General features: G+C 47.6%; 1 protein-coding gene across 2 annotated transcripts in view; it reads left to right on the top strand.

Moving 5' to 3' along the window:
* TDRD1 (tudor domain containing 1) overlaps nucleotides 1-26,186 on the top strand; it is a 1,656,135-nt gene that overhangs the window by 1,310,791 nt on the left and 319,158 nt on the right. For both annotated transcript variants that reach the window (XM_069239312.1, XM_069239311.1), the window contains one exon: nucleotides 18,475-19,167. In XM_069239312.1, coding sequence (XP_069095413.1) covers nucleotides 18,475-19,167 — 693 coding nt within the window. The remainder of the gene's footprint in view (nucleotides 1-18,474; nucleotides 19,168-26,186) is intronic.

The raw sequence follows: 26,186 nt of genomic DNA, 5'->3' as shown, positions 1-26,186 counted from the left end.
ACACTGAAGCTACATTAGTCTGTGAGGAGGGGGGAGGGGTGGACTTAGCCACACTGGCTGCCTGGCCCCCTAATATACAAAAATACAGGCAGCAACTCTTAATTAATGGGATAAGTGTAGAAGGCCTGAGGGATACAAGTGCCAGTGTCACCATGGTGACAGAGAAACTGGTTTCCCCTGGTCAATACCTGGCTGGACAAACTTATCCAGTCACCAACACTGACAATCAGACTAAAGCACATCCCATGGCTATGGTAACTTTAGAGTGGGGAGGGGTCAATGGCCTGAAACAGGTGGTGGTCTCCTCCAATATCCCTGTAGACTGTTTGCTTGGAAATGACCTGGAGTCCTCGGCATTGGCTGAGGTAGAACTCAAAAGCCATGCTGGGTATCCCTGAACTGGTGTGTGTCACGACAAGGGCACAGTGCAAGGCTCAGGGTAAAAAAGTGGTGTTGGAGCCTGGAAAAAGGGCCCAACCCTCCAAGAGAAAAGGAAAGAAGACTGGGGAACCAGCTTCAACACAACAAGAGAAAGAGAACCTCTCTTCCCAGGAAGAAGTTCTGCCCTCTGAAGGAACTGAGCCCATGGAGTTAGAACCTTATCAGGTTGTGCTCTTCGGCCCAGGGGGACCCACAAGGGAACAGTTGTGTAAGGGGCAAGAAAGATGTCCCTCTCGTGAAGGCCTTAGGCATCAAGCTGCTGAAGAGTCCAAAGGGAAAATCACTGGAACACCTAGAGGCTATTGGGAAGATGGACTCCTCTACAGGGAGTTCATTCTAACCTTAGCTGATGATATTCCACTTGCTGAGCATTTGGGACAAACCAAGACTTGGGAAAGGTTAGTTAACCATTTCTATTGGCCCAACATGTCACAGAAGGTAAAGGAGTTTTGTGTCTCCTGTACCACCTGTCAAGCCAGTGGTAAGACAGGTGGACACCCAAATGCCCCCCTCATTCCACTTCCAGTGGTGGGGGTCCCCTTTGAAAGAGTGGGTGTGGACATAGTGGGTCCACTTGAACCTCCCACAGCCTCACTGAACCAAAACATACTAGTAGTAGTGGATCATGCTACTAGATACCCTGGAGCAATTCCCCTTAGGTCCACTACTGCCCCTGCAGTAGCAAAAGCACTCATTGGTATTTTTACCAGAGTGGGATTTCCTAAGGAGGTGGTGTCTGACAGGGGTACCAACTTCATGTCAGGATACCTGAAGCATATGTGGAATGAGTGTGGGGTGACTTACTAATTCACCACACCATACCATCCACAAACCAATGGTCTTGTAGAAAGGTTTAACAAGACATTGAAAGGCATGATCATGGGGCTCCCTGAAAAACTCAAAAGGAGATGGTATGTCCTCTTGCCATGTCTGCTTTTCGCCTACAGGGAGGTGCCTCAGAAGGGAGTAGGGTTTTCCCCCTTTGAACTTCTGTTTGGCCACCCTGTAAGGGGACCACTAGCTCTTGTAAAAGAAGGTTGGGAGAGACCTCTTCATGAGCCTAAACAAGATATAGTGGACTATGTACTAGGCCTACGTTCAAGGATGGCAGAGTATATGGAAAAGGCAAGTAAAAACCTTGAGGCCAGCCAACAACTCCAGAAGTTGTGGTATGACCAAAAGGCTGCTATGGTGGAGTTTCAGCTTGGGTAGAAAGTCTGGGTTCTGGAGCCTGTGGCTCCCAGGGCACATCAGGACAGATGGAGTGGCCCTTACCCAGCGCTAGAAAGAGAGAGTCAGGTCACCTACCTGGTAGACCTAGGCACTAGCAGGACCCCCAAAAGGGTGATCCATGTGAACCGCCTCAAACTCTTCCATGACAGGGCAGATGTGAATCTGTTGATGGTAACAGATGAGGACCAGGAAGCTGAGAGTGAACCTCTCCCTGGTCTCTTCTCCACAGACCCTAAAGAATGGCTCAGTTGATGGAGTGATCTATTCAGACACCCTCTCTGGCCAACAGCAATCTGACTGTAGGAAGGTCCTACAACAGTTTGCTGAGCTCTTTTCCCTAACCCCTGGTCAGACACACTTGTGTACCCATGATGTGGACACAGGAGACAGCATGCCTGTCAAAAACAAAATTTTCAGACAGTCTGACCAAGTTAAGGAAAGCATCAAGGTGGAAGTCCACAAGATGCTAGAATTGGGAGTCATTGAGCACTCTGACAGCCCCTGGGCTAGCCCAGTGGTCTTAGTCCCCAAACCTCACACCAAAGATGGAAAGAGAGAGATGAGGTTTTGCGTGGACTACATAGGACTTAATTCTGTCACCAAGACAGATGTCCATCCCATTCCAAGGGCAGATGAATTGATTGACAAACTAGGTGCTGCCAGATACTTAAGTACCTTTAACTTGACAGCAGGGTACTGGCAAATCAAAATGGCACCAGGAGCAAAAGAAAAGAGAGCATTCTCCACACCTGATGGGCACTATCAGTTCACTGTTATGCCCTTTGGTTTAAAGAATGCCCCTGCCACTTTCCAATGGTTGGTGAATCAAGTCCATGCTGGCTTGGAGTCCTTTAGTGCAGCTTATCTTGACGATATTGCTGTCTTTAGCTCCAGCTGGCAGGATCACCTGGTCCACCTGAAGAAGGTTTTGAAGGCCCTGCAAACAGCAGGCCTCTCTATCAAGGCATCCAAATGTCAGATAGGGCAGGGAACTGTGGTTTACTTGAGACACCTTGTAGGTGGAGGCCAAGTTCTGCCACTCCAGCCCAAGATCCAGACTCCAGTCAGGGCATTCCTTGGCTTGACTGGGTACTACAGGAGGTTTGTGAAGGGATATGGATCTCTAGTGACACCCATCACAGAACGTACTTCCAAGAAAATGCCCAAAAAGGTAAACTGTACTGTAGAATGCCAACAGGCCTTTGACACCCTGCAACAAGCTATGTGCACAGCACCAGTTCTCAAAGCTCCAGATTACTCCAAGCAGTTCATTGTGCAGACTGATGCCTCTGAACATGGGATAGGGGCAGTTTTGTCCCAAACAAATGATGATGACCTTGACCAGCCTGTTGCTTTCATTAGCAGGAGGTTACTCCCCAGGGAGCAGCGTTGGAGTGCCATTGAGAGGGAGGCCTTTGCTGTGGTTTGGTCCCTGAAGAAGCTGAGACCATACCTCTTTGGTACTCACTTTGTAGTTCAAACTGACCACAGACCTCTCAGATGGCTAAAGCAAATGAAAGGTGAAAATCCAAAACTGTTGAGGTGGTCCATCTCCCTACAGGGAATGGACTTTATAGTGGAACACAGACCTGGAACTGCCCATGCCAATGCAGATGGCCTTTCCAGGTTCTTCCACTTAAAAAATGAAGACTCTCTTGGGAAAGGTTAGTCTCATCCTCTTTCGTCTTGGGGAGGGGGTTGTGTAAGGAAATGCCTCCTTAGCATGGTTACCCCCTGACTTTTTGCCTTTGCTGATGCCAAGTTATGATTTGAAAGTGGGCTGAGGCCTGCTAACCAGGCCCCAGCACCAGTGTTCTTTCCCTAACCTGTACCTTTGTTTCCACAATTGGCACACCCTGGCATCCAGGTAAGTCGCTTGTAACTGGTACCTCTGGTACCAAGGGCCCTGATGCCAGGGAAGGTCTCTAAGGGCTGCAGCATGTCTTATGCCACCCTGGAGACCCCTCACTCAGCACAGACACACTGCTTGCCAGCTTGTGTGTGCTGGTGGGGAGAATGACTAAGTCGACATGGCACTCCCCTCAGTGTGCCATGCCAACCTCCCACTGCCTATGGCATAGATAAGTCACCCCTCTAGCAGGCCTTACAGCCCTAAGGCAGGGTGCACTATACCAGAGGTGAGGGCATAGGTGCATGAGCACTATGCCCCTACAGTGTCTAAGCAAAACCTTAGACATCGTAAGTGCAAGGTAGCCGTAAGAGTATATGGTCTGGGAGTCTGTCATACACGAACTCCACAGCACCATAATGGCTACACAGAAAACTGGGAAGTTTGGTATCAAACTTCTCAGCACAATAAATGCACACTGATGCCAGTGTACATTTTATTGTGAAATACACCCCAGAGGGCATTTTAGAGATGCTCCTTGAAAACATACCCGACTTCCAGTGTGGGCTGACTAGTTTTACCAGCCTGCCACACACCAGACATGCTGCTGGCCACATGGGGAGAGTCCCTTTGTCACTCTGTGGCTAGTAACAAAGCCTGTACTGGGTGGAGATGCTTCTCACCTCCCCCTGCAGGAACTGTAACACCTGGCGGTGAGCCTCAAAGGCTCACCCTCTTTGTTACAGCACCCCAGGGCACTCCAGTTGGTGGAGATGCCTGCCCCCTCCGGCCACGGCCCCACTTTTGGCGGCAAGGCCGGAAGAGATAATGAGGAAAACAAGGAGGAGTCACTGGCCAGTCAGGACAGCCCCTAAGGTGTCCTGAGCTGAGGTGACTCTGACTTTTAGAAATCCTCCATCTTGCAGATGGAGGATTCCCCCAATAGGATTAGGGATGTGCCCACCTCCCCTCAGGGAGGAGGCACAAAGAGGATGTAGCCACCCTCTGGGCTAGTAGCCATTAGCTACTAACCCCCCAGACCTAAACACACCCCTAAATTGAGTATTTAGGGGCTCCCAGAACCTAGCAAGATAGATTCCTGCAACCTGAAGACAAAGGTGGACTGCTGACATGAAAACCCTACAGAGAAGACGGAGACACCAACTGCTTTGGCCCCAGCCCTACCGGCCTGTCTCCCCACTTCAAGAAAAACTGCAACAGCGACGCGTTCCACAGGGTCCAGCGACCTCTGAAGCCTCAGAGGACTACCCTGCATCTAAAAGGACCAACAACTCCAGAGGACAGCGGCTCTGCTCCAAAGAAGAAACATCTTTGCAACAAAGAAGCAACTTTTAAAGACCACACGTTTCCTGCCGGAAGCGTGAGACTTTGCACTCTGCACCCGATGCCCCCGGCTCGAACTGCGGAGAAACAACACTACAGGGAGGACTCCCCGCGACTGCGACCCTGTGAGTAGCCAGAGTTGACCCCCCTCCCAGCGACACCTGCAGAGGGAATCCAGAGACTCCCCCTGACCGCGACTGCCTGCTTCTAATAACCCAACGCCTGGTAAAGACACTGCACCCGCAGCCCCCAGGACCTGAAGGATCTGACCTCCAGTGCAGAAGCGACCCCCAGGTGACCCTCTCCCTTGCCCAGGTGGTGGCTACCCCGAGGAGGCCCCCCCTCCTTGCCTGTCTGCTTCGCTGAAGAGACCCCTGGGTTTCCCATTGAACTCCATTGCAAACCCGACGCCTGTTTGCACTCTGCACCCGGCCGCCCGTGCCGCTGAAGGTGTACTTTTTGTGCTAACTTGTGTCCCCCCCCCCGGTGCTCTACAAAACCCCCCTGGTCTGCCCTCCGAAGACGCGGGTACCTACCTGCTGGCAGACTGGAACCGGGGCACCCCCTTCTCCATTGAAGCCTATGCGTTTTGGGCACCACTCTGACCTCTGCACCTGACCTGCCCTGAGCTGCTGGTGTGGTAACTTTGGGGTTGCCCTGAACCCCCAACGGTAGGCTACCTTGGACCCAACTTTGAACCCTGTAGGTGGTTTACTTACCTGCATAACTAACAAACACTTACCTCTCCCAGGAACTGTTGAAAATTGCACTGTCTAGTTTTAAAATAGCTTATTGCCATTTTTGTGAAAACTGTACATGCTATTTTGCTGATTCAAAGTTCCTAAAGTACCTAAGTGAAATACCTTCCATTTGAAGTATTACTTGTAAATCTTGAACCTGTGGTTCTTAAAATAAACTAAGAAAATATATTTTTCTATACAAAAACCTATTGGCCTGGAATTGTCTTTGAGTGTGTCTTCCTCATTTATTGCCTGTGTGTGTACCACAAATGCTTAACACTACCCTCTGATAAGCCTACTGCTCGACCACACTACCACAAAATAGAGCATTAGAATGATCTCTTTTTGCCACTATCTTACCTCTAAGGGGAACCCTTGGACTCTGTGCATGCTATTTCTTACTTTGAGATAGTACATACAAAGCCAACTTCCAACAACTTCTTACTAGTATTTAAAGATATTGAGCAGTTTTTCAATTCTGCCTGACACCTGAGATATTCAGTAGTTGGGGAATTTGACAGTAGATAGAAAATCCACTAGAAAGATAGGTACTGAATGTAATTAACCATTTCTTTCTAAACTAAACACCCTAAACCCCAAAACCCAAGGGTTCAAGCATCATTAATTAAGGTTAGCCCAAATAATTTTATGACCAATCCTACAGATGGGGAAATGGAAAAATATGTATTGTTTAGAGAATAAAAAATCGTTTTGGCTGGTGTGGTGCTCAGATCTCTGCGCCTAATGACCCTAAATTCCTGACTCAACACCCTAAGCCTGAGAAATTAGTCATCGAGGCTTCTTCCTCTTCTGGCACATTCCCATCTGCACCCCCGGGTAAGTAATCAAAAAGATTGGATGAACTTGGGAAGAAGTTGTTCTCTTCCTCCAGTCTGGTGTTGTGGTCCGTGAACACTACATGCCTTTTTGGCTGCTATTCCCATACTTTTTGGGATATGGTCACACACGTGCTGCCACAGGTCCCGAAGGAGGCCCGGGCAGTTCTCTCCCAAGCTGTTGCTGAGGGGAGAGATGCAGCCAAGTTCACAATACGTTGTGGGCTGGACATGACTGACTCAATAGGCAGGACGGTTGTGTCAACAGTGGCCTTGAGGTGCCATGCTTGGTTGAGGACATCTGACTTTTTGAGGGATATCCAGCAGTCTCCTTTGGACATGCTCTTCGATGGTGCCCGTCTCTTTGGAGACAAAACGGACTCAGTGCTTGAGCACATTAAGTAGTCACGAGCTACAGCTCAGTCTCTTGGCCTCACAGCTGCTCCTCACACCCCTCAGTCCACTTTTAGCCCCTTTCGTGGCTATGGAAGTGGGGCCCAACTGCGTCCATTTCCCTCCAGCCACCACACTGTTCATGCTCCCCAGCCCCTCCGTGGCCGCGGATGCGGGATCCAACGTGCCCATGGATCAGGGAGCCGGTGGTCAGCCTAGTCCACCACTTCCCAGCTGCAGCCTCCAAACCTTCCTAGTCTGTCACTCCATCCCGAACCAGTTGGAGGCAGAATTCGACAAGACCTGCCCTACTGGGAATCTGTCATGACAGACAGGTGGATTTTGCAGACTGAAAGGAGCTATTCCAGCCCCTTCGAGACCACCCCTCTGGCCATGCCACCATCCTACGATCGGACGACGGTGATTCACTTGGCACTTCTCTGCAAGGAAGTTATGGCTCTCTTGGTCAAGGGAGCCATAGAGAGGGTCCCTATGCCAGAAGTAGGTTGGGATTGTTATTTCTGCTACTTTCTGGTGCCCAAAAAGGACAAGGGCCTTCACCATATCCTAGACCTCCAGTCCCTCAATCTCTTCCTCAGAAAGGAGAATTTCAAAATGCTCACTGTGGCTCAAATCCTATCTGCCATTGACCGTTGAGACTGGATGGTAGTGTTGGACTTGCAGGATGCTTACTTCCGTATTCCTGTCCTGCCAGCTCACAAGCGTTACTTGTGGTTCGTGGTAGGTCATGAGCACTTTCAGTTTACCGTGCTCCCCTTTGGCCTTACCAGCGCCCCTCAGGTGTTTCTGAAAGTGATAGTGGTGGTTGCAGCACATCTGCGCAGGCTAGTGGTATCAGTCTTCCTCTACCTCGACGACTGGCTGTTGAAAACGGGCTCACTCCAGGCTGTCATCTCCCACCTAAAGACTACAGCGAACTTCCAGCATTCGCTGTGGTTCACAATAAACATGCCAAATTCACATCTGACTTCTTCTTAGATGCTCCATTTCATCAGAGCTGTTCTGAACACAGTGCAATTTTGGGCCTATCCTCCTGAGAAGCGAGTCCAGGATATTTAGGCGATGATACTGATGTTTCAGCCTCTGTCCTGGGTTTCAGTGAGAGTCTCTCTGAGGCTGCTGCGCCTCATGACCTCCTGCATCCTGCTGGTTGTAGGAAAGTGGTGTCTTTTTGACTATGTCACTGGGATCCTGCTAGCCAGGACCCCTGTGCTTATGCTCTCTCTCAATTTTGTCACAGCATACTGGTAACCCAGTATTTCATCCCAAATTGGCATACTGGTCACCCCTTATTAGCCCCTAGTATATGGCACTTAGGTACCCAGGGCATTGGGGCTCCAGGGGATCCCTATGGGCTGTAGCATATATTTTGCCACCCATAGGGAGCCCATACAAAGGCTTCTGCAGGACTGCCATTGCAGCCTGTGTGAAATGGTGCATGCATCCTTTTACTGCCATTTTCACTGCACCAGGTCACTTATAAGTCACCTGTATGTCACTCCTTCCAACCGTGAAGGCTGGATGCAAAATTTAACAAGGTGACTAAAAAGGAATTCAAATGGGCTGTAGCCCACTCCCTTCTGGGGTACCTCCCTGTAGGCAAAAAGGAGGCATGGTAACAGGACATCCCATATCCTTCTGAGCTTTTCAGATAGTCCCATAATCATACCTTTGAGAGTTATATTAAACTTCTCAACCAACCCATTTGTCTGGGGATAAGGTGTGGTCAGCTTGTAGGTTACCCATACTCTTTTCACATTGCTTTTAGGTAAGCAGACATGAAGTTGCTATCTCTGTCTGACACCACCTATTTCGAGAAGCCCACCCTGGAAGATATTCCCAGGAGGGCCTTTGCCACTGCAGGAGCTGTAGTGGCCCTCAGAGGTATTGCTTCTGGATATCTAGTGGCATGGTCCACTACCATCAAAATAAACCTATTGCCAGAAGCAGTAGGAGGGTCAGGGGGGCCAATAATGTCAACCCCTACCCTTTCAAAGGGCATCCTAGCCACTGGCAGTGGGATCAAGGGGACATTTGGGGTGACACCAGTCTTACCACTGGCTTGACAAGTGACACGAGTGACAAAACTCTTTTGTGTCCTCTGACATGTGACGGCAGTGAAAGTGAGGGACCAGTCTGTCCCACATCTTGCTTTGCCCCAGATGTCCAGCAAGGGGAATGTCACGTGCCAAGGTTAAAATAAACTCCCTATACTGCAAGGGAATGACCATTGTCGTGGTGGCACCAGGTTTTGGGACCCTTTCCTCTGTGTATAGGAAATTATTTTCTGTGCCTCCTTGTTTGACAGCTTGTTGTCTTAAACCCTCAAGTGTGTCACAGGTCTACTGAGCCACACTTAGCTCCTCCCTGTCAGGCCCCCTGCACCCAAGAGTTCAGCTGTGTGAGCCTGAACCTCCTCTGGTGTAGGTCCTGCACAGGGAGTAGACTCCTCCTCAAAAGAGGAATTGTCAGTGGAGAGAGGAATAGTGGATAACATTTTACCATTTCTACCCCTGCTTTTGGGAAGCTCTTGGTCCATTGTTCCAGGATCCAAGTTTCCCTGTCCTCTGTGCTTCTTGGCCTGAGCCCTTGTCAATGCAAAGATATGCCCAGCATTGCCTGAGCCTCCAACTCCACCTCAGCCCAAGCTGAAGTCTCTGAGTCATTGCCTGGTAGACACTCTACAGGTCCTTGGATACCTCAACTTTCTTTGGACCTGTAAATACCCCCCCCCCCCTACATTACCCAGATTGAGCCCTGCTACACCTTTAGACTGGCTATTTGTAGTGGTGTTCTTCCCACCACCACTGCTATTACTAGGGGCACTAGTCGAAGCATTGAGGGTTGTGGTGGTGGGAGCTTTGGTGTTTTTCTTTGGACGAGTACAGTCACTTGCCCAATGGCCTTTGTATTTACACATATACCACCAAGCTTTTTATTCTGATGGTTAGAAGAGGATTTAGACCCACCCACAGAGGATTTTGTCGGCCGGATGAAGACTCCTTGTTTTCATCTTTGTCCCACCTTCATCATGTGACATACCATCCCCTGTATGAGCTTTCCTGCTCACCCTTGTTCAGACCCATTTGTCTGCCTTCTTTCCCAATTCTTGGGGAGCGGTCAGATCTGAGTCTACCAAGTATTGGGGTAACAAATCAGACACACAGTTAATCAAAATATGCTCACTCAAAATTAGATTATATAAGCCCTCATAATCAGACACTTTGCTGCCATGTAACCAACCTTCCAAAGCCTTCAAAGAACAGTCCACAAAGTCTATCCAATCTTTTAAAGACTCTTTTTTGGTTTCTCTGAACTTAATTCTGTATTGTTCAGTGGTTAAGCCAAATCCATCCAAGAGTGAGGTTTAAAGAATAGCACAGTTGTCTGAATCTTCTTCTTTGACAGTGAGAAGTCTATCCCGCCCCTTGTCAGAAAAGGACAACCACAGAATAGCAGCTCACTGCCTTTGAGGGACCCTCTGAACTTTGCAGGCCCTCAAGTGCAGCAAGCCACTTGTTAAATATCATCCCCCACCTTGTATGGGGGAACATTTTATGCAGGTTTCTAGAGTCTGAAACTGCTGCTGCCACCACTGGGAACTAACCCCAGCCCCTGCCTTTCCCTTTCCACAGCCACTGCCTCCTTATCTAGGGCTAGCTGTTGCTGCTGCAGCCTCAGTCTGGCCTCCTCCAGTCTGTTTCCTGAGCTCCCTATCTATGGAGTCATCACCTGGAGTTGAATCATGGGATCCCTCAGAAACTGACGTAATATGGGAATGGGCAGAGGTAGATCTTTCCCTAACTTTGCTAACTCTAGTGACCTGACCTCTAGGTGTGAAGTGAGCTCTATCTGAGTGACTACCCCTCCGACTGCCAGCTACTCTAGTAGGTTTGCTAGGGGGAAGATCTTTGGGAGAGCCCTTCCCTGAATCTACAGGATGAAACCCTGACTCCAAGGGTGTAGAATCGTCCTCCTTCTCCTCATCCTGGCTACCAGTATGTTCCTGGTCATCCTGAATAAGGAGGGTCAGAAAAAATGTTTGATTCTTCCCTACATCTAGGCTTCTCTCTGAGCAAAGCACCTTCAGTTTTTTGAAGGTCAATGCCCTCATAGGGTGTACCCATGACCTCAGAGCGAGGTCCAGCAGTAGACATGCTATAGTGTTACTGTAGTGTGAGGAAGAAACTAAGCTACCTAACTTCTAGTCTCTTGGAAAGGAAAGTAAGAGACGAGACCCCTGTAACCAGGTATATGTGTATAGCTCTAGGTACAGAGTATTCTTTCCTGTGGAAAGCACTGGTGACAGAGTGCTAAGGCAATTGCAAGTCCTTATCCCACCACTGCACCACCAATGTAGGAGGCTGGCCTGGTTTGTAGTGGGCTCCTAAGATACTTACACCTTATACCAGGTCCAGTTATTCCTTATTAGTGTAATGTAGACAGAGTCTAGAAGCCAGGCTCTTTAGGGGTAGTATGGATGAGCAGCCATGGCCTAACTAGGAGACACGCAAAGCTCATGCAATACAACTGTAGTCACACAGTACTCACAAACATGAAAGAAAATACTCATTGTTACAAAAATAAAGGTACTTTGTTTTGGTGACACGAATGCCAAAAACACCATGGAGACTATACTCCCTTAGGAGAGGGGTGCCTGTTGAAACAACGACATGACTCCTTCCCTTCAAGGGAGATTCCTTTGTTCTTCTGGTGCAGGCTGAAGACTAGCTGTCCTCTGAGGATGCAGAACCGGGAAACAGTTGCAGTTGCTGGCAGGAGCTGAAGATACAATGTTGCAGAAGTCGTCTTTGCTTCTTTGTTGCAGAGTTCCTGAAGGGTCCAGATGCAGTCTCTTCTGTAAGAAGGTGGAATAAAGGATGCAGAGGATTCCTGATGGAAGTCTTGCAATCCAAATATGAAGAACCACCCAAGAGCGAGTCCCTAAATAGCCCTGAAAGGGGGATTGGTCAGCTACACAGGTAAGCACCTATCAGGAGAGGGTTCTGACCTCACCTGCTGGCACTGGCCACTCAGATGCTCCCAGAGTTCCCTGACACCTAGGAATCCAAGATGGCAAAACCCAGGGACCCTCTGGAGGAGCTCTGGTCACTCCCCTTTCCTTTGTTCAGTTTCGCGCCAGAGCACGAACTGGAGGTCCCTGAACCGGTGTAGACTGGATTATGCAAAGAGAGCACCATCTGTGCCCTTCAAAGCATTTCCAGAGGCCCTGGGAGGCTACCCCTCCCATGCCTGTAACACCTATTTCCAAGGGGAGAGGGTGTACCATCCCTCTCCCAAAGGAAATCCTTTGTTCTGCCTTCCTGGGCTTGAGCTGCTCAAGCAACAGGAGGATAGAAACCTTTCTGTGAAGTGGCAGCAGCTGGGGCTGCCAGGAAAAGCTCAGAAGGCTGTAATGGTAGTACTACGAGTCCTCCAAGGAGCCCCCAGAGTGCATGGAATCATATAACCAATGCTTGCAAAAGCTTTAAAGTATATTTCTAACATGTTTGGTACCAATATGGCCATATTCTGTGTTACCATTGTGAAGCTGTACATAAGTGGTGACCTATGTCCAGTGCACGTGTAAAATGGCGTCCCCGCACTCACGAAGTCCAGGAAAATGGTCGTGGGGGCACCTCTGCTAGTGCAGGGGTGCCCTCACACACAGGTACTCTACACCCAGCCTTCAGGGTTGGAAGCCCTGCAATATGGGTGACTTGTAAGTGACCTGGTGCAGTGTAAATGGCTGTGAAAGGGTGCATGCCCCATTTCACACAGGCTGCAATGGCAGTCCTGTAGAAGCCTTTGCATGGGCTCCCTATGGGTGGCAAAAGAAATGCTGCAGCCCATAGGGATCCTCTGGAACCCCAATGCCCTGGGTACACAGGTACCATATACTAGGGACTTATAAGGGGTGAACAGTATGCCAATTGTGGGTGAAATACTGGATTACCAGTACACAGTGACAAAATTTAGAGGAGAGAGAGCATAACCCCTGGGGTCCTAGCAGGATTCCAGTCAACACAGTCAGCACACTGACATCAGGCAGAAATTGGGGGTAACATGCCAAAAAACTTTTCTAAAACTAGGGCCTCTTTACTCCCTAAAGTGGTCACGCCACTTCATGTAGGCAAATCCATCAACTTGCCTACTTTTTACGCACCGTCACATTCTTCTTGTGAAGAGGAGAGACTGCACCGTCTGGATCCAGTAATAGCGTTGGCGTTCTACCTTAAGCATACCAAGGACTTCCAGGTGGGCAGTCAACTCTTTTTTTCGTTGTGTGGGTGTGAAGAAAGGATGAGTGGTGCAGAAACGGGTCATCTCTGGATGGGTTGTTCTCTGCATCAAAATGTGCTATGCTTTGGCTAAGAAGTAACTCCTTGGTGGTTTGCGTGCTCTATCAGAGCAACTGCCTCAACCACTGTGTTAGCACACCGAGTTCCAGTCCTGGATATCTGCCAGGCAGCAACGTGGGCATCCCTGCACACATTCACCAAATACTACTGCTTGGACAGTCAGGTCTGCAGGGACGGTTACTTTGGCCATTCGGTCCTGCAAGACTTCTTAGTATAATCTTGGTTCGCAAGACCCACCTCGGGGTGCGGTATTGCTTGGGGATCTATTCTAAGGTAAGAAATCTGCAATAGAAGTCTCTATCAGATGGACAAGGTACTTACCTTCAGTAATTAATAATCTGGTAGTGACATATTCTAGTTGCAGATTCCTTACAGATCAACCCATTCTCCCTGCTCTGCTAACTGATTTCTAGGTACAGGGACTTCCCTTTCAGGGCCCTAGTACTGGTGCACCAGTCTCGGTGTTTTTCCTTGCTCCACGCTCCTGGCTTGGAAACTGCAGCGTCATCACGGTGACCAGAGGTGACCGACAGATGCAGAATTGACTGCGTGCAAGGGTACTGCTTGAAGAAAAATCTCCTTATTCTGTCTGACGCCTGGGGGGAATTCTAAGGTAAGCAACTTGTTCTTTAGAACGTTGAAGTTTACAGGTACATGCAGAAGAATAAAGACGTGTAATCCACAGCTCTGTGTTTGGCGAAGTAATTGGCTTGTATAAGCCAGTACCACAGACCCTCTGTGTAAGGAATGCCTCCTTGGCATGGTTACCCCCTGACTTTTTGCCTTTTGTTGATGCCAGTTATGATTGGAAGTGTGCTGGGACTCTGCTAACCAGGCCCCAGCACCAGTGTTCTTACCCTAAACTGTACCTTTGTTCCCACAATTGACACAGTCCTGGCACTCAGATAAGTTCCTTGTAAATGGTACCCCTGGTACCAAGGGCCCTGATGCCAGGGAAGGTCTCTAAGGGATGCAGCATGTCTTATGCCACCCTGGGGACCCCTCAGCCAGCACATGCACACTGCCTTCACAACTTGTGTGTGCTGGTGGGGAGAAAATGACTAAGTTGACATGGCGCTCTCCTCAGAGTGCCATGCCCACCTCACACTGCTGTTGGTATACGTAAGTCACCCCCTAGAAGTCCTTACAGCCCTAAGGCAGGGCGCACTATACCACAGGTGAGGGCATATGTGCATGAGCACTATGCCCCTACAGTGTCTAAGCAAAACCTTGGACATTGTAAGTGCAGGGTAGCCATAAAGAGTATATGGTCTGGGAGTTTGTCAAATATAAAGTCCACAGTTTAATAATGGCTACACTGAAATCTGGGAAGTTTGGTATCAAACTTCTCGGCACACTAAATGCACACTGATGCCAGTGTGGGATTTATTGTAAAATGCACCCAGAAGGCATCTTAGAGATGCCCCCTGAATACCAGACCGACTCCTAGTGCTAGGCTGACCAGTTTCTGCCAGCCTGCCACAACCAGATGAGCTTCTGACCACATGGGGAGAGTGCCTTTGTCACTCTGAGGCCAGGAACAAAGCCTGTACTGGGTGGAGGTGCTTCTCACCTCCCCCTGCAGGAACTGTAACACCTGGCGGTAAGCCTCAAAGGCTCATGCCTTTTGTTACAGCACCCCAGGGCATCCCAGCTAGTGGAGATGCCTGCCCCTCCGGCCACTGCCCCCACTTTTGGCGGCAAGGCTGGAGGAGATAATGAGAAAAACAAGGACGAGTCACCCACCAGCCAGGACAGCCCCTAAGGTGTCCTGAGGTGACCCTTGTATTTAGAAATCCTCCATCTTGAGATTGAAGGATTCCCCCAATAGGATTAGGGATGTGCCCCCATCCCAGAGGAGGCACAAAGAGGGTGTAGCTGCCCTCCTGACCTAAACACACTCCCAAATCTAGTATTTAGGGGTACCCCAGAACCCAGGAAATCAGATTCCTGCAACCTACACAAAGAAGGACTGTTGACCTAAAAGCCCTGCAGAGACAACGGAGACGACAACTGATTTGGCCCCAGCCCTATCGGCCTGTCTACAGGCTCAAAGAACCTGCACAGCGACGCATCTGACAGAGACCAGCGACCTCTGAAGCATCAGGGGACTGCCCTGAACCCGAAGGACCAAGAAACTCCCGAGAACAGCTTCATTGTTCAAAAACAGCAACAACTTTGCAACTTTCTTGCAACTTTTAAAGAACTCACTCTTCCTGCCGGAAGCGTGAGACTTCACCCTCTGCACCCGACACCCCCGGCTCGAGCTCCAGAGAACCAACACTAAAGGGAGGACTCCCAGGCGACTGCGACCTCGTGAGTAGCCTGAGACAACCCCCCTGAACCCCCACAGCAACGCATGCAGGGAGAATCCAGGGGCTCCCACTGACCGCAACTGCCTGAAACAAGGAACCCGACGCCTGGACCCAGCACTGCACCCGCAGCCCCCAGGACCAGAAGGAACCTAACTTCAGTGCAGGAGTGACCATCAGATGACCCTCTGCCTATCCCAGTCGGTGGCTGGCCTGAGAAGCCCCCCTGTGCCCTGCCTGCACCGCTAGAGTGACCCCCGGGTCCCTCCATTGATTCCTAATACCAACTCGATGCCTGCTTTGCACGCAGTACCTGGCCGCCCCTGTGCCGCAGAGGGTGTGCTTTGTGTGCCTACTTGTGTCCACCCCCCAGTGCTCTACAAAACCCCCCTGGTCTGCCCTCCGAAGACGCAGGTACTTACCTGTTGGCAGGCTGGAACTGGAGCCCCCCTGTTCTTCATAGGCACCTATGTGTTTTGGGCCCTCCTTTGACCTATGCACCTGACCGGCCCTGTGTTACTGGTGCAGTAACTTTGGGGTTGCCTTGAACCCCCAACGGTGGGCTGCCTATGCCCAGGTGCTTGAACTTGTAGGTGCCTTACTTACCTGAAAAACTAACCAATACTTACCACCCCCAGGAACAGTTGATTTTTGCACTGTGTCCACTTTTAAAGTAGCTTATTGCCATTTTAATTAAAACTGTGTATGCTAGTGGTCTAATTCAAAGTTCCTTACTTACCTGTGTGGAGTACCTTGCATTTTATGTATTTACTTCAAATCTTGAATCTTGTGGTTCTAAAATAAATTAAGAAAATATATTTTTCTGTATAAAAACTATTGGCCTGAAGTTGTCTTTTGAGTGTGTGTTCCTCATGTATTGCCTCTGTGTGTACAACAAATGCTTAACACTACCCTCTGATAAGCCTACTGCTCGACCACACTACCACAAAATAGAGCATTTGAATTATCTAATTTTGCCACTATCTTACCTCTAAAGGGGAACACTTGGACTCTGTGCACACTATCTCTCACTTTGAGGTAGTATACACAGAGACAACTTCCTACACTCTGCCTTAATGGGTAGGTAGTGCTTTGATGTCCATTCTAAAGGTGAGGAATCTAGGGGTTAGGAATATCCATTAAAATAACAAGTTACTTACCTTCAGTAATGCTCTTTCTGGTGGATACTGTAACTGTAGATTTGCCACTGCTCTCCAACCTCCCCATTCTAAGGAATTAACTGTTTTTTAGAATATCTGAAACAATAGCAAACTAGAGATCTGCAAACTGGTACTTCTGTTCGATTTTGTAACCTCCACCTCTGCAAGGGCAAACAGGGTCAGAAAGAAACTGATGTTAGCGCTCAAGGCTATCACTTAAATTGGTTCCATTCTATCTCTTTCTGGGGTGGAAATGACATCAGTTTAGGGTCAAGCTTCTGAATCCAGCCTAATGCCTGGGGATTTTTCTAAGGTAAGGAATCCATGGTAGATAGTGTATTGACTGGAAAAAGTGCTACACAAAGTAATTAACTTGTTCTCTAAATTACAAATTTAAAAAAATGTATAGTCATCTATTTCATTTACTTTACTCACTTAATTGAGCAAACGCCCTTTTCCCTCATCCGGGGTACTCATCCAACCAAGTCTTAAAAGGTCATGGCATATAAAACAAAACCTAGCCTGTAATGCAGATCACATTGTTCGCAAGAGACTAATCGTCAGATCCAGTTGTTGAGACCACCATAATCACAGATGCCATCCCCCTGTTAGTAACAGTTCTTAGTCACCAGTTGTGTCAAAAGCATGCATATTCTCAGGTCTAGGCTACGTTCCTCCCCCTAGAGTCTCACAGCCTCTAATAAGGTAGAATGTGTTTTTCTCTATATATAACACCATGTAGATAGAAATGATCAATTACCTTTTTCTGTCCTGCATTGACGCAATATGTTGTCAGTTATGTAGCATTATTGATTCTCTTTAAAAACTAACAATGTCTGGCTAGTCAGCCATGCTCTTGATAGAATCATTCCTTGCACTCCCACATTACAAGCATAGCCTTATCCTGAGGTTTGTTGTAGTCCTTATTTGGCTTGGCAATACAAAATAGTATCAACACTATTCAGTTGAACCCCAATCCTAATAAATATCGGAACATGAAACTAAAAGATACCAAAAATGTGAGATAATGTAGTGAATATTCTTACTTCATTAAGTGAAAAATGTATCCTTCTAGTCTGTTTAAAAATTGTTTGTTGTTGGGCTAAAAGGAAGATTTTGATTTGCTGTAACATGTAGCCTTAAGCATTTAGTTGCTGATAACGGATTTGCCATTTGCTTGCACAATCTATTAAATATCTATTTAGGAGCAGAGACTCATAACACCAAGTCTGGCAATAATAAGTCTCTTCAAAATGTATCAAATTCTCATCTACATTGGTCAATACATTTTAAATAGCTGGTGAATTGTTTAGCTGCCACAGCTATTCTCATAGTGCAACATTTACGTAGGACCACATTCCAGACTTTTTAATATTTTGTGACTAATCGCTGAGAAATATGCTTTAAACTGCAATTATATTTGTAAAAGGACTAGAAAAGGTAGAATTCTTTACCTTTGTCTATCAAATAGCTATGCATGTAGAAGGGGATTCCCTTATTCCTTTGTCAATATCGACCGAATCCTATTAATTCTTATGACTGAGTCATTTGGTCTCCTGTTCTTTAGTTTATAGGTAGGATGCACAAGTGATTGTTAACCTGTGTCACAAATGTTCTGATTTCAAAAGTACTTTCTGCTATTGGTTAAAGGTTGACTACTTATGGATTTATATGTAACTATTTATTGTTTTTACTGGTACTAGACAAATGAGTGATTAACCTTAATGTATGTATTTTACTTTTAGCAATATGTATGTTTGAAGTTGTATTTATTTTATCCTAGATATTAAACCAGTCAATAAACATTGGACTTCAGAAGCCACTGCGAAGCTGCAAATGTGTGTGTCTGGGATCAAGCTTCAGGCCCTTCCTCTTTGTATCACTGAAGACGGTGTCGGAGTTGAACTCATAGACTGCAGTCAAGATCCTCCACAAATCATTAGCCACGTTCTTGTTAGTCAACATTTGGCATTAAAAAATACTAACAAAGCAGGTGGATTGCGAATGAGAGAATCAACTGTTGTATATGAGAAGACCCAACAAACTGTACTAAGTGATAAATGTGATATGCCAAGTCTTATAGAACAATTAAATAACATTGATCAATTGACAAAGGCAGATCTGCACAGTCATTTTGACTCAACACAAATGAGTCAACAAGGAGTTCAATTTGACAAAATGCCTGGTAGGGGACAAGACAAATATCACATAATACCAACGAGCGAGCAAACTGGGAAAGGCACTGAAGCAAATATGCCTCCTGCGGGACAGATGCCAGAACAAAGAGAACTAAGTAGTAATTCGGACACACGTTCCCGGAAAGGATCAGACAATGGAAGTTACATGCCACCTAACAAGAAACAGCACAATACATTAGCCATGGAACTACTGAGTGCTTCCAAAGTTGATGAATTACCAACTGAAGAAGTAGCTCATAAAATTAATTTTGATGATAAAAATGATGTTTCTGAAAAATGTAAGTCTCAAAAATATTTGGTCTGTTAAGCTGCGGATGCATTTTGACAGTAATGTATATTTTTCCTATTTAAGTTAACCCCTGCTGTCTCTGCTATCTTAGTTAAGGTAGGTGGATACATTCGCTTAAATTGATACTCTTTGAAAATAATGCCAAGCCTCCTGCCATTTTTCCCAATATTGCTAAGTTATTCAGGAAGACAATGCTCTGCTGAGTGAGCCAGCAGAATTTTACAATTTGTAAATAATTGTATTAACCAGGAGTTTCTGCTGGCTCCTCTTCTGTTCAATATATTTTGACTAATGAGCTCTTTGAGAGAAATAATAGTTTCCTGCTATACATCTAGTTTGATCCAGGTTTGTTGATGAATGTTGATAGGGACTGTGGATTAGCTAAAATGCCTTCTTCATTGTCCAGACCAACACTGTGTTGCTAATACAGTTCATGTTAATGTTGATAATTGTAGGAGGCTGGCCTGCTTTGTAGTGGGTACATTGGGTACCAGGTCCAGTTATCCCTTATTAGTGAAATGTAGTAGTGTTCTGGAAGCTTAGGCTGATAGAGGTAGCTATAGCAGAGCAGCTTAGGCTGAACTAGGATACATGCAAAGCTCCTGCAATACCACTTATGGTTACACAGTACGTATACACAAGTAAAGACAATGCTCAGTGTTACCAAAAATAAAGGTATTTATTTAGGTGAGACAGTACCAAAAATATCTTAGAGACAATACTCCTTCTGGAGGTAAGTAGTATACACAATATATACACTAGACACCAAAATTAGACAAGTAAGTAGATAGTCATAGAACAATGCAAGCAATGGGAAATGCTATAGATTACAATGGGAGAAAATAGGTCTAGGGGCAACACAAACCATATACTAAAAAAGTGGAATGCAAATCACTAATTCTCCCCTAGACAAGTGTAGTGTGTGCAGAATGGCTGGGAGAGTAGGAATACAGTAAAGGTAAGTAAATTACCTCACCCCAGAGCCCAGAAAAGCAGGAGTAAAGTACTGCAAGTTTCCTTAGGACACACTACACCTCGTGATTGGGATTCTGCAGCAGCCAATCAAGTCTGCAAAGAACAACTGCTGGATTCCTGGACCTGAAGACCTGCGAAGGAAGGGGACCAAGTCCAGAAGTCGAAAGAAGTTCCAGAAAGGACATAAGCCCCTGCCAACCTAGAAGATGGTGCAAAAGAAGAGTCCATAGTTAGTCGAAGACTGCAGAAATGCACCCTAGGAAGATGCCAGCGGGTTCCTACATGATGCAAAGTATGTCCCATGATTTCGTATTGGAAGTCACCAATAAGCCTTGGTTACGACAAAGGTGCATTTTTCGTCAAAATGGCGCTGTATGGACCCAGGAGGGACCTGGGGGCCTCAACTCCGTGTGAGGAGAAGAGGGGTCTCTCAGCACTTTAGAGAGCCCTCAGGATGCCAGGCAGCACCTCCAGAGGTCCCAGGACACGGGGACAAAGGAGGTGCAAAACACGGTTGATAAAGCACAACAAAGGAAGGTCCCACGCCGCCAGAGAACAACTCAGCGAGTTAAGCGTCGCAGGATGTGAGTGCTGGGGACCTGGGCCAGGCTGTGCACGAAAGAATTGTGCAAATAGTGCACAGAGGCCTCAGGAGGAGAAGATGCAGTACACAGGGGCACCATCACTCTCTGGGAAGGCAAGGTCTTACCTCCTCCAAATTGCATCAGCAGGACCTCAGGACAGTCTGTGTCAATGGGGTCCACCCTCGGTGTCCTTAGGAGCACGCTCGTCGCTGTGAGAGGAGTCCAAGGGTACCAGCCGTCCTCTTGGAAGGTGCCTGCTGGAGCAGAGGAGTGACTCTGTCACCCCACTGGAGATTTCTTTGGTCCTTTTGGTGCAGGATGAAGACAGGGAGACTTCAGAGCGTGTACACCGTGGAAACTGTTGCAGTTACTGATTTGGAGCTGAGGTTGCTGAAGAAAGGTATCTGTTGTGGATACTTTGTTGCAGTTGCAGCGTTCCTTGAAGCAGGCTGCGGTTGATCCGAGGTCCGAGGAAGCTGAAGTTGTTGCAGAGGATTCCTGAAGAAAAATTGCAAGCAGAATCTGAAGAGAACCCACAGGAGAGCCCCGGAGAGTAGGATTGGTTACCGTATCAGGTAAGGACCTATCAGGAGGGGTTTCTGACATCACCTGCTATCACTGGCCACTCAGAACCCTCCAGAGTGGCCCCACACCTTGCAAAGCAAGATGGCTGAAGTCTGGGACACACTGGAGGAGCTCTGGGCACCACCCCTGGGTTGGTGATGGACAGGGGAGTGGTCACTCCCCTTTCCTTTGTCCAGTTTCGCGCCATAGCAGGGGAAAAGGGGTCCCTGAACCAGCGTAGACTGGTTTATGGCAGGAGGGCACCATCTGTGCCCTTCACAGCATTTCCAGAGGCTGGGGGAGGCTACCCCTCCCCAGCCTGTAACACCTATTTCCAAAGGAAGAGGGTGTAACACCCTGCTCTCAGAGGAAATGCTTTGTTCTGCCTTCCTGGGACTGAGCTGCTCAGATCCCAGAGGGAAGAACCCTGTCTGTGAGGTGGTAGCAGCTCAGAGAGCTGATTTGGCACTACTTGGGGGGGGCCCATAGTGGAGCCCCCAGGATGCATGGGATTGGCTCCCGAATACCAGATTTGGAATGGGGGGGGGGGGGGACAATTTCATGATCTTAGACACCTTACATGGCCATATTCAGAGTTACCTTTGTGAAGCTACATATAGGTATTGACCTGTATGTAGTGCACGCGTGTAATGGCGTCCCCGCACTCACAAAGTCCCGGAAAATGGCCCTGAACTATGTGGGGGCACCTTTGCTAGTACAACGGTGCCCTCACACTTAGTAACTGTGCACCTAACCTTCAGCAAGTGAAGGTTAGACATATAGTTGACTTATAAGTTGCTTAAGTGCAGTGAAAATAGCTGTGAAATAGTGTGTGCAGTATTTCATGCAGGCTGCAATCGCAGGCCTGTGGGAGGGTTTGTCTGAGCTCCTTCTGGGTGGCAAAAGAAATGCTGCAGCCCATAAGGATTTCCTGGAACCCCAATGCCCTGGGTACCTAGGTACCATATGCTAGGGACTTATAAGGGGGGTGGGGGTCCAGTGTGCCAGTTGAAATTGGTTAATGAAGTCACTGGCCTAGAGTGACAAATTTAAAAGCAGAGCGAGCAGAAGCACTGAGGTTCTGGCTAGCAGAGCCTCAGCGACAGAGTCAAGCACTACTGACAACACATAATTAGGCCACAAACTATGAGCACTGGGGTCCTGGCTAGCAGGATCCCAGTGAGACAGGCAAAACACCCTGACATATAGGTTTTATATCTATGAGCACTGGGGTCTTGGCTAGCAGGATCCCAGTATAGTAAAACACACTGACACACTCACAAACAGGCCAAAAGTGTGGGTAACCATGCTAGAAAGAGGCTACTTTCTCACAATAATAACTAGATAATTTTTTCAGGGTGTGTAGGCTTGGCATCAGGTAGAAACCTAGTTCATATTTGTGTATATAATTAAGAGAAGCAGAACTCAAGCTTTGTGTAGGAAGTTGGCTCTGTATATACAATCTCAAAGTGAGAGATAGTGTGCACCGAGTCTAAGGGTTCCCTTTAGAGGTTGATAGTGGCAAAATTAGTTAATACTAATGCTCTATTTTGTGGTAGTGGGGTCGAGCAGTAGGCTTATCAGACGGTAGTGTTAAGCCTTTGTTGTACACACACAGACAATAAATGAGAACACACATTCGAAGACTTAACTCCAGGCCAATTGGTTTTATATAGAAAAATATTATTTTCTTAATTTATTTTAGAACCACAAGATTCAGAATAAAAGTAAATACATACATTGTAAGGTACTTGGCATAGGTAAATCTGGAACTTTGAATTAAAACAGTAATGTACACAGTTTTGTCAAAAATGGCAATAAGCTATTTTAAAAGTGGGCACTGCAAAAATAAGCAGTTCCTGGGGGAGGTAAGTACAAGTTAGTTTAGTAGGTAAGTAAAGCACTTACAAGTTCAGTCTCTGGGGCAGAGGCAGCCCTCCTGGGGGTTCAAGACATCCCCAAACACCCAGCTCCAGCAACACAGGGCCGGTCAGGTGCAGAGGTCAAAGAGGGGCCCAAATGACATAGGTGCCTATGGAGAACAGGGGTGCTCCGGTTCCAGTCTGCTAGCAGGTAAGTACCTGCGTCCTCGGGTAGCAGACGAGGGGGGTTTTGTAGAGCACTGGGGGTGAGGGTCCCAAACAGTCACACAAAATAAACCTTCAGCTGCACAGGGGCAGTCGGGTGCTGTGTGCAAAGTAGGCGTCTGGTTTTGTATTGGTTTCAATGGAGGGACCCGAGGGTCACTCTGGTGATGCAGGCAGGGCACATCGTGGGCTTATCAGGCCAGCCACTGACAGGACAATGATGAGGGCCACTTTCTGGTCATTCCTGCACCAGTAGTTGGTTCGTCTTGGGGCTGCGGTTGCAGTGCTTCTTCCAGGCATCAGGTTCTTTGTTACCGGGCAGTCTCAGGTAAGGGGATCCTCTTGATTCTTTCTGCAGGCGTTGCAGGGAGGTCATCTCAGGGTGGACACGCTGTGGGAGTCGTCTGGGGGTTCTCGCTGCAGTGTTGGTTTCTCTGGACACGGGTTGGGGACTTGCGCTTCAGTAGTGAGTTGGGAGTCCCCTTAAAGATGGTTTCTTCTTGGTTGTCTTGCACAGAGCGGCTGTCCACGGGAGTTTCTTGGTCCTTTGGAATTACAGGGCATTCCTCTGAGTCGGCAGAGGTCACTGGGCTGGCAGGATGCGTCGCTGTTGCAGGTTCTTTGAATCTGGAGACAGCCCGGTAGGGCTGGGGCCAAAGCAGTTGTCTCCTTCTCTGCGGGGTTTTCAGGTCAGCACTCCTCCTTCTTGTTAGGTTGTCAGGAATCTATTTTCCGGGGTTCAGGGCCACCCCTAAATACTCAATTTAGTGGTGTATTTAGGGCTGGAGGGCAGTAGCCAATGGCTACTGTCCCTGAGGGTGGCTATGCCCTTCTTGTGCTTCCTCCCTTTTGGGGAGGGGTGCACATCCCTAATCCTATTGGGGGAAATCCTCCAAAGCGAGATGGAGGATCTTCCAAGGAAGGGGTCACCTCAGCTCAGGACACCTTAGGGGCTGTCCTGGCTGGAGGGTGACTCCTCCTTGTTTTTCTCATTATCTCCTCCGGTCTTGCCACCAACAGTAGGGGCTGTGTCCAGGGCGGCGGGCATCTCCACTAGCTTGAGTGCCCTGGTGCATTGTAACACAAAGCATGAGCCTTTGAGGCTCACTGCTAGGTGTTAGAGTTCCTGCAGTGGGAAGGGGAGAAGCACCTCCACCCAGTGCAGGCTTTGTTTCTGGCCTCAGAGAGCACAAAGGCTCTCACCCCAGGAGGTCAGAAACTCATCCCTCAGTGGCAGGCTGGCACAGATCAGTCAATCCTGCACTGAAGGATTGGGTAAAATACAGGGGGCATCTCTAAGATGCCCTCTGTGTGCATTTTGTAATACATCCAGCACTGGCATCACTGTGGGTTTATTATTCTGAGAAGTTTAATACCAAACTTCCCAGTATTCAGTGTAGCCATTATGGATCTGTGGGTTCGTTGTGACATACTCCCAGAACGTATACTTAATATGGCCACACTGTACATACAATGTCTAAGAATGGACATAAACACTGTAGGGACATATTGCTCATGCAGCTATGCCCTCACCTGTGGTATGGTGCATCCTGCTTTAGGGCTTTAATGCCTGCTACAGGGGTGACTTACCTATGACACAGGCAGTATTTTGTGTGCCTGGCATCCTGAGGGGGATGCCATGTCGACTTTACCTTTTTTCCCCCACCAACACACACAGTCTGCAATGGCAGTGTGCATGTGTTAGTTGAGGGGTCCCTTAGGGTGGCACAACACATGCTGCAGCCCTTAGGGACCTTCCCTGGTCACAGGGCCCTTTTTACCTCAGGTACCTTTTACAAGGGATTTATCTGTGTGCTAGGGGTGTGCCAATTGATGAAACAATGGTACATTTTTAGTGAAAGAACACTGATGCTGGGGCCTAGTTTTCAGGGTCCCAGCACACTTCAGTCAAGTCCGCATCAATAACAGGCAGGGGGGGGGGTGTAACTGCAACAAGGAACCATTTTCCTACACTATGTAAAAGTGTTTTTTAAAGAATATCCTTTCTCATCTTGATCCCTTTCTATTGCTTACACAGGATCCAGAATCTCTTTCCTAGTAATTCTCAGTCACAGGCAACATGTGACGCTTCAGTGGAAGCAGTCGCAGGTCTGTGAGGCATCAACAAGAGTGTTGAAGCAGCCCCGTAAACAATCCACCTGGTGTTGGTAACATCAGTTTCTTCATTTCTGTGCTTTAAAGGTGTTGTGGTCAGAAGCCCATCATGTTTTTTTACAGTTTTTTTTTTTTTTTTTAATCAAAATCAGAACTTTTACTTTAGACTGTACACTACCTCTTTTTGATAAATATCCTGTTCAGACTTCTATTTCTCATATCTGAAGTACCAGCTGCTGAACATAATGCAACGTTTTGTAACCTGTGAGCTTGGTCCTTTACACCATAATAGGGTAGAGGAAACAGTTAAAGTGGATATCCCTTTCAAAATCAGTCCTTCTGAGAAAACCATACAGAACAGTACTATGTAGGATGCTTCCTCTCAAAAGAACTTTCTGGTCACTAAAGGATGTGTCCTTCAAGGTCCACTTTCAGCAGAATATTTTTCATAGATCTTTATAATTTGTAAGTTTTCCGAAAGTGTTGCACTTACGTTAAAAATATGTAGCCTAAACTAAACCTTAGTACTGAAATTCTCTCAACTAGACAAGACTCAGATTATTTTGCCATTGTTAGGCACCATATAAAACCATGTTCGGTGGCATGTGTAGCTGCAGATACACATGCTGTGCACATCCCGCCATCTGGTGTTGGGCTCGGAGTGTTACAAGTTGTTTTTCTTC

This window comes from Pleurodeles waltl, chromosome 6 (genome assembly GCF_031143425.1).
Source record: "Pleurodeles waltl isolate 20211129_DDA chromosome 6, aPleWal1.hap1.20221129, whole genome shotgun sequence".
NCBI lineage: Eukaryota > Metazoa > Chordata > Amphibia > Caudata > Salamandridae > Pleurodeles > Pleurodeles waltl.
Note: the sequence above shows the minus strand (reverse complement) of the source record. Positions and strands in the feature narration are given on the sequence as shown.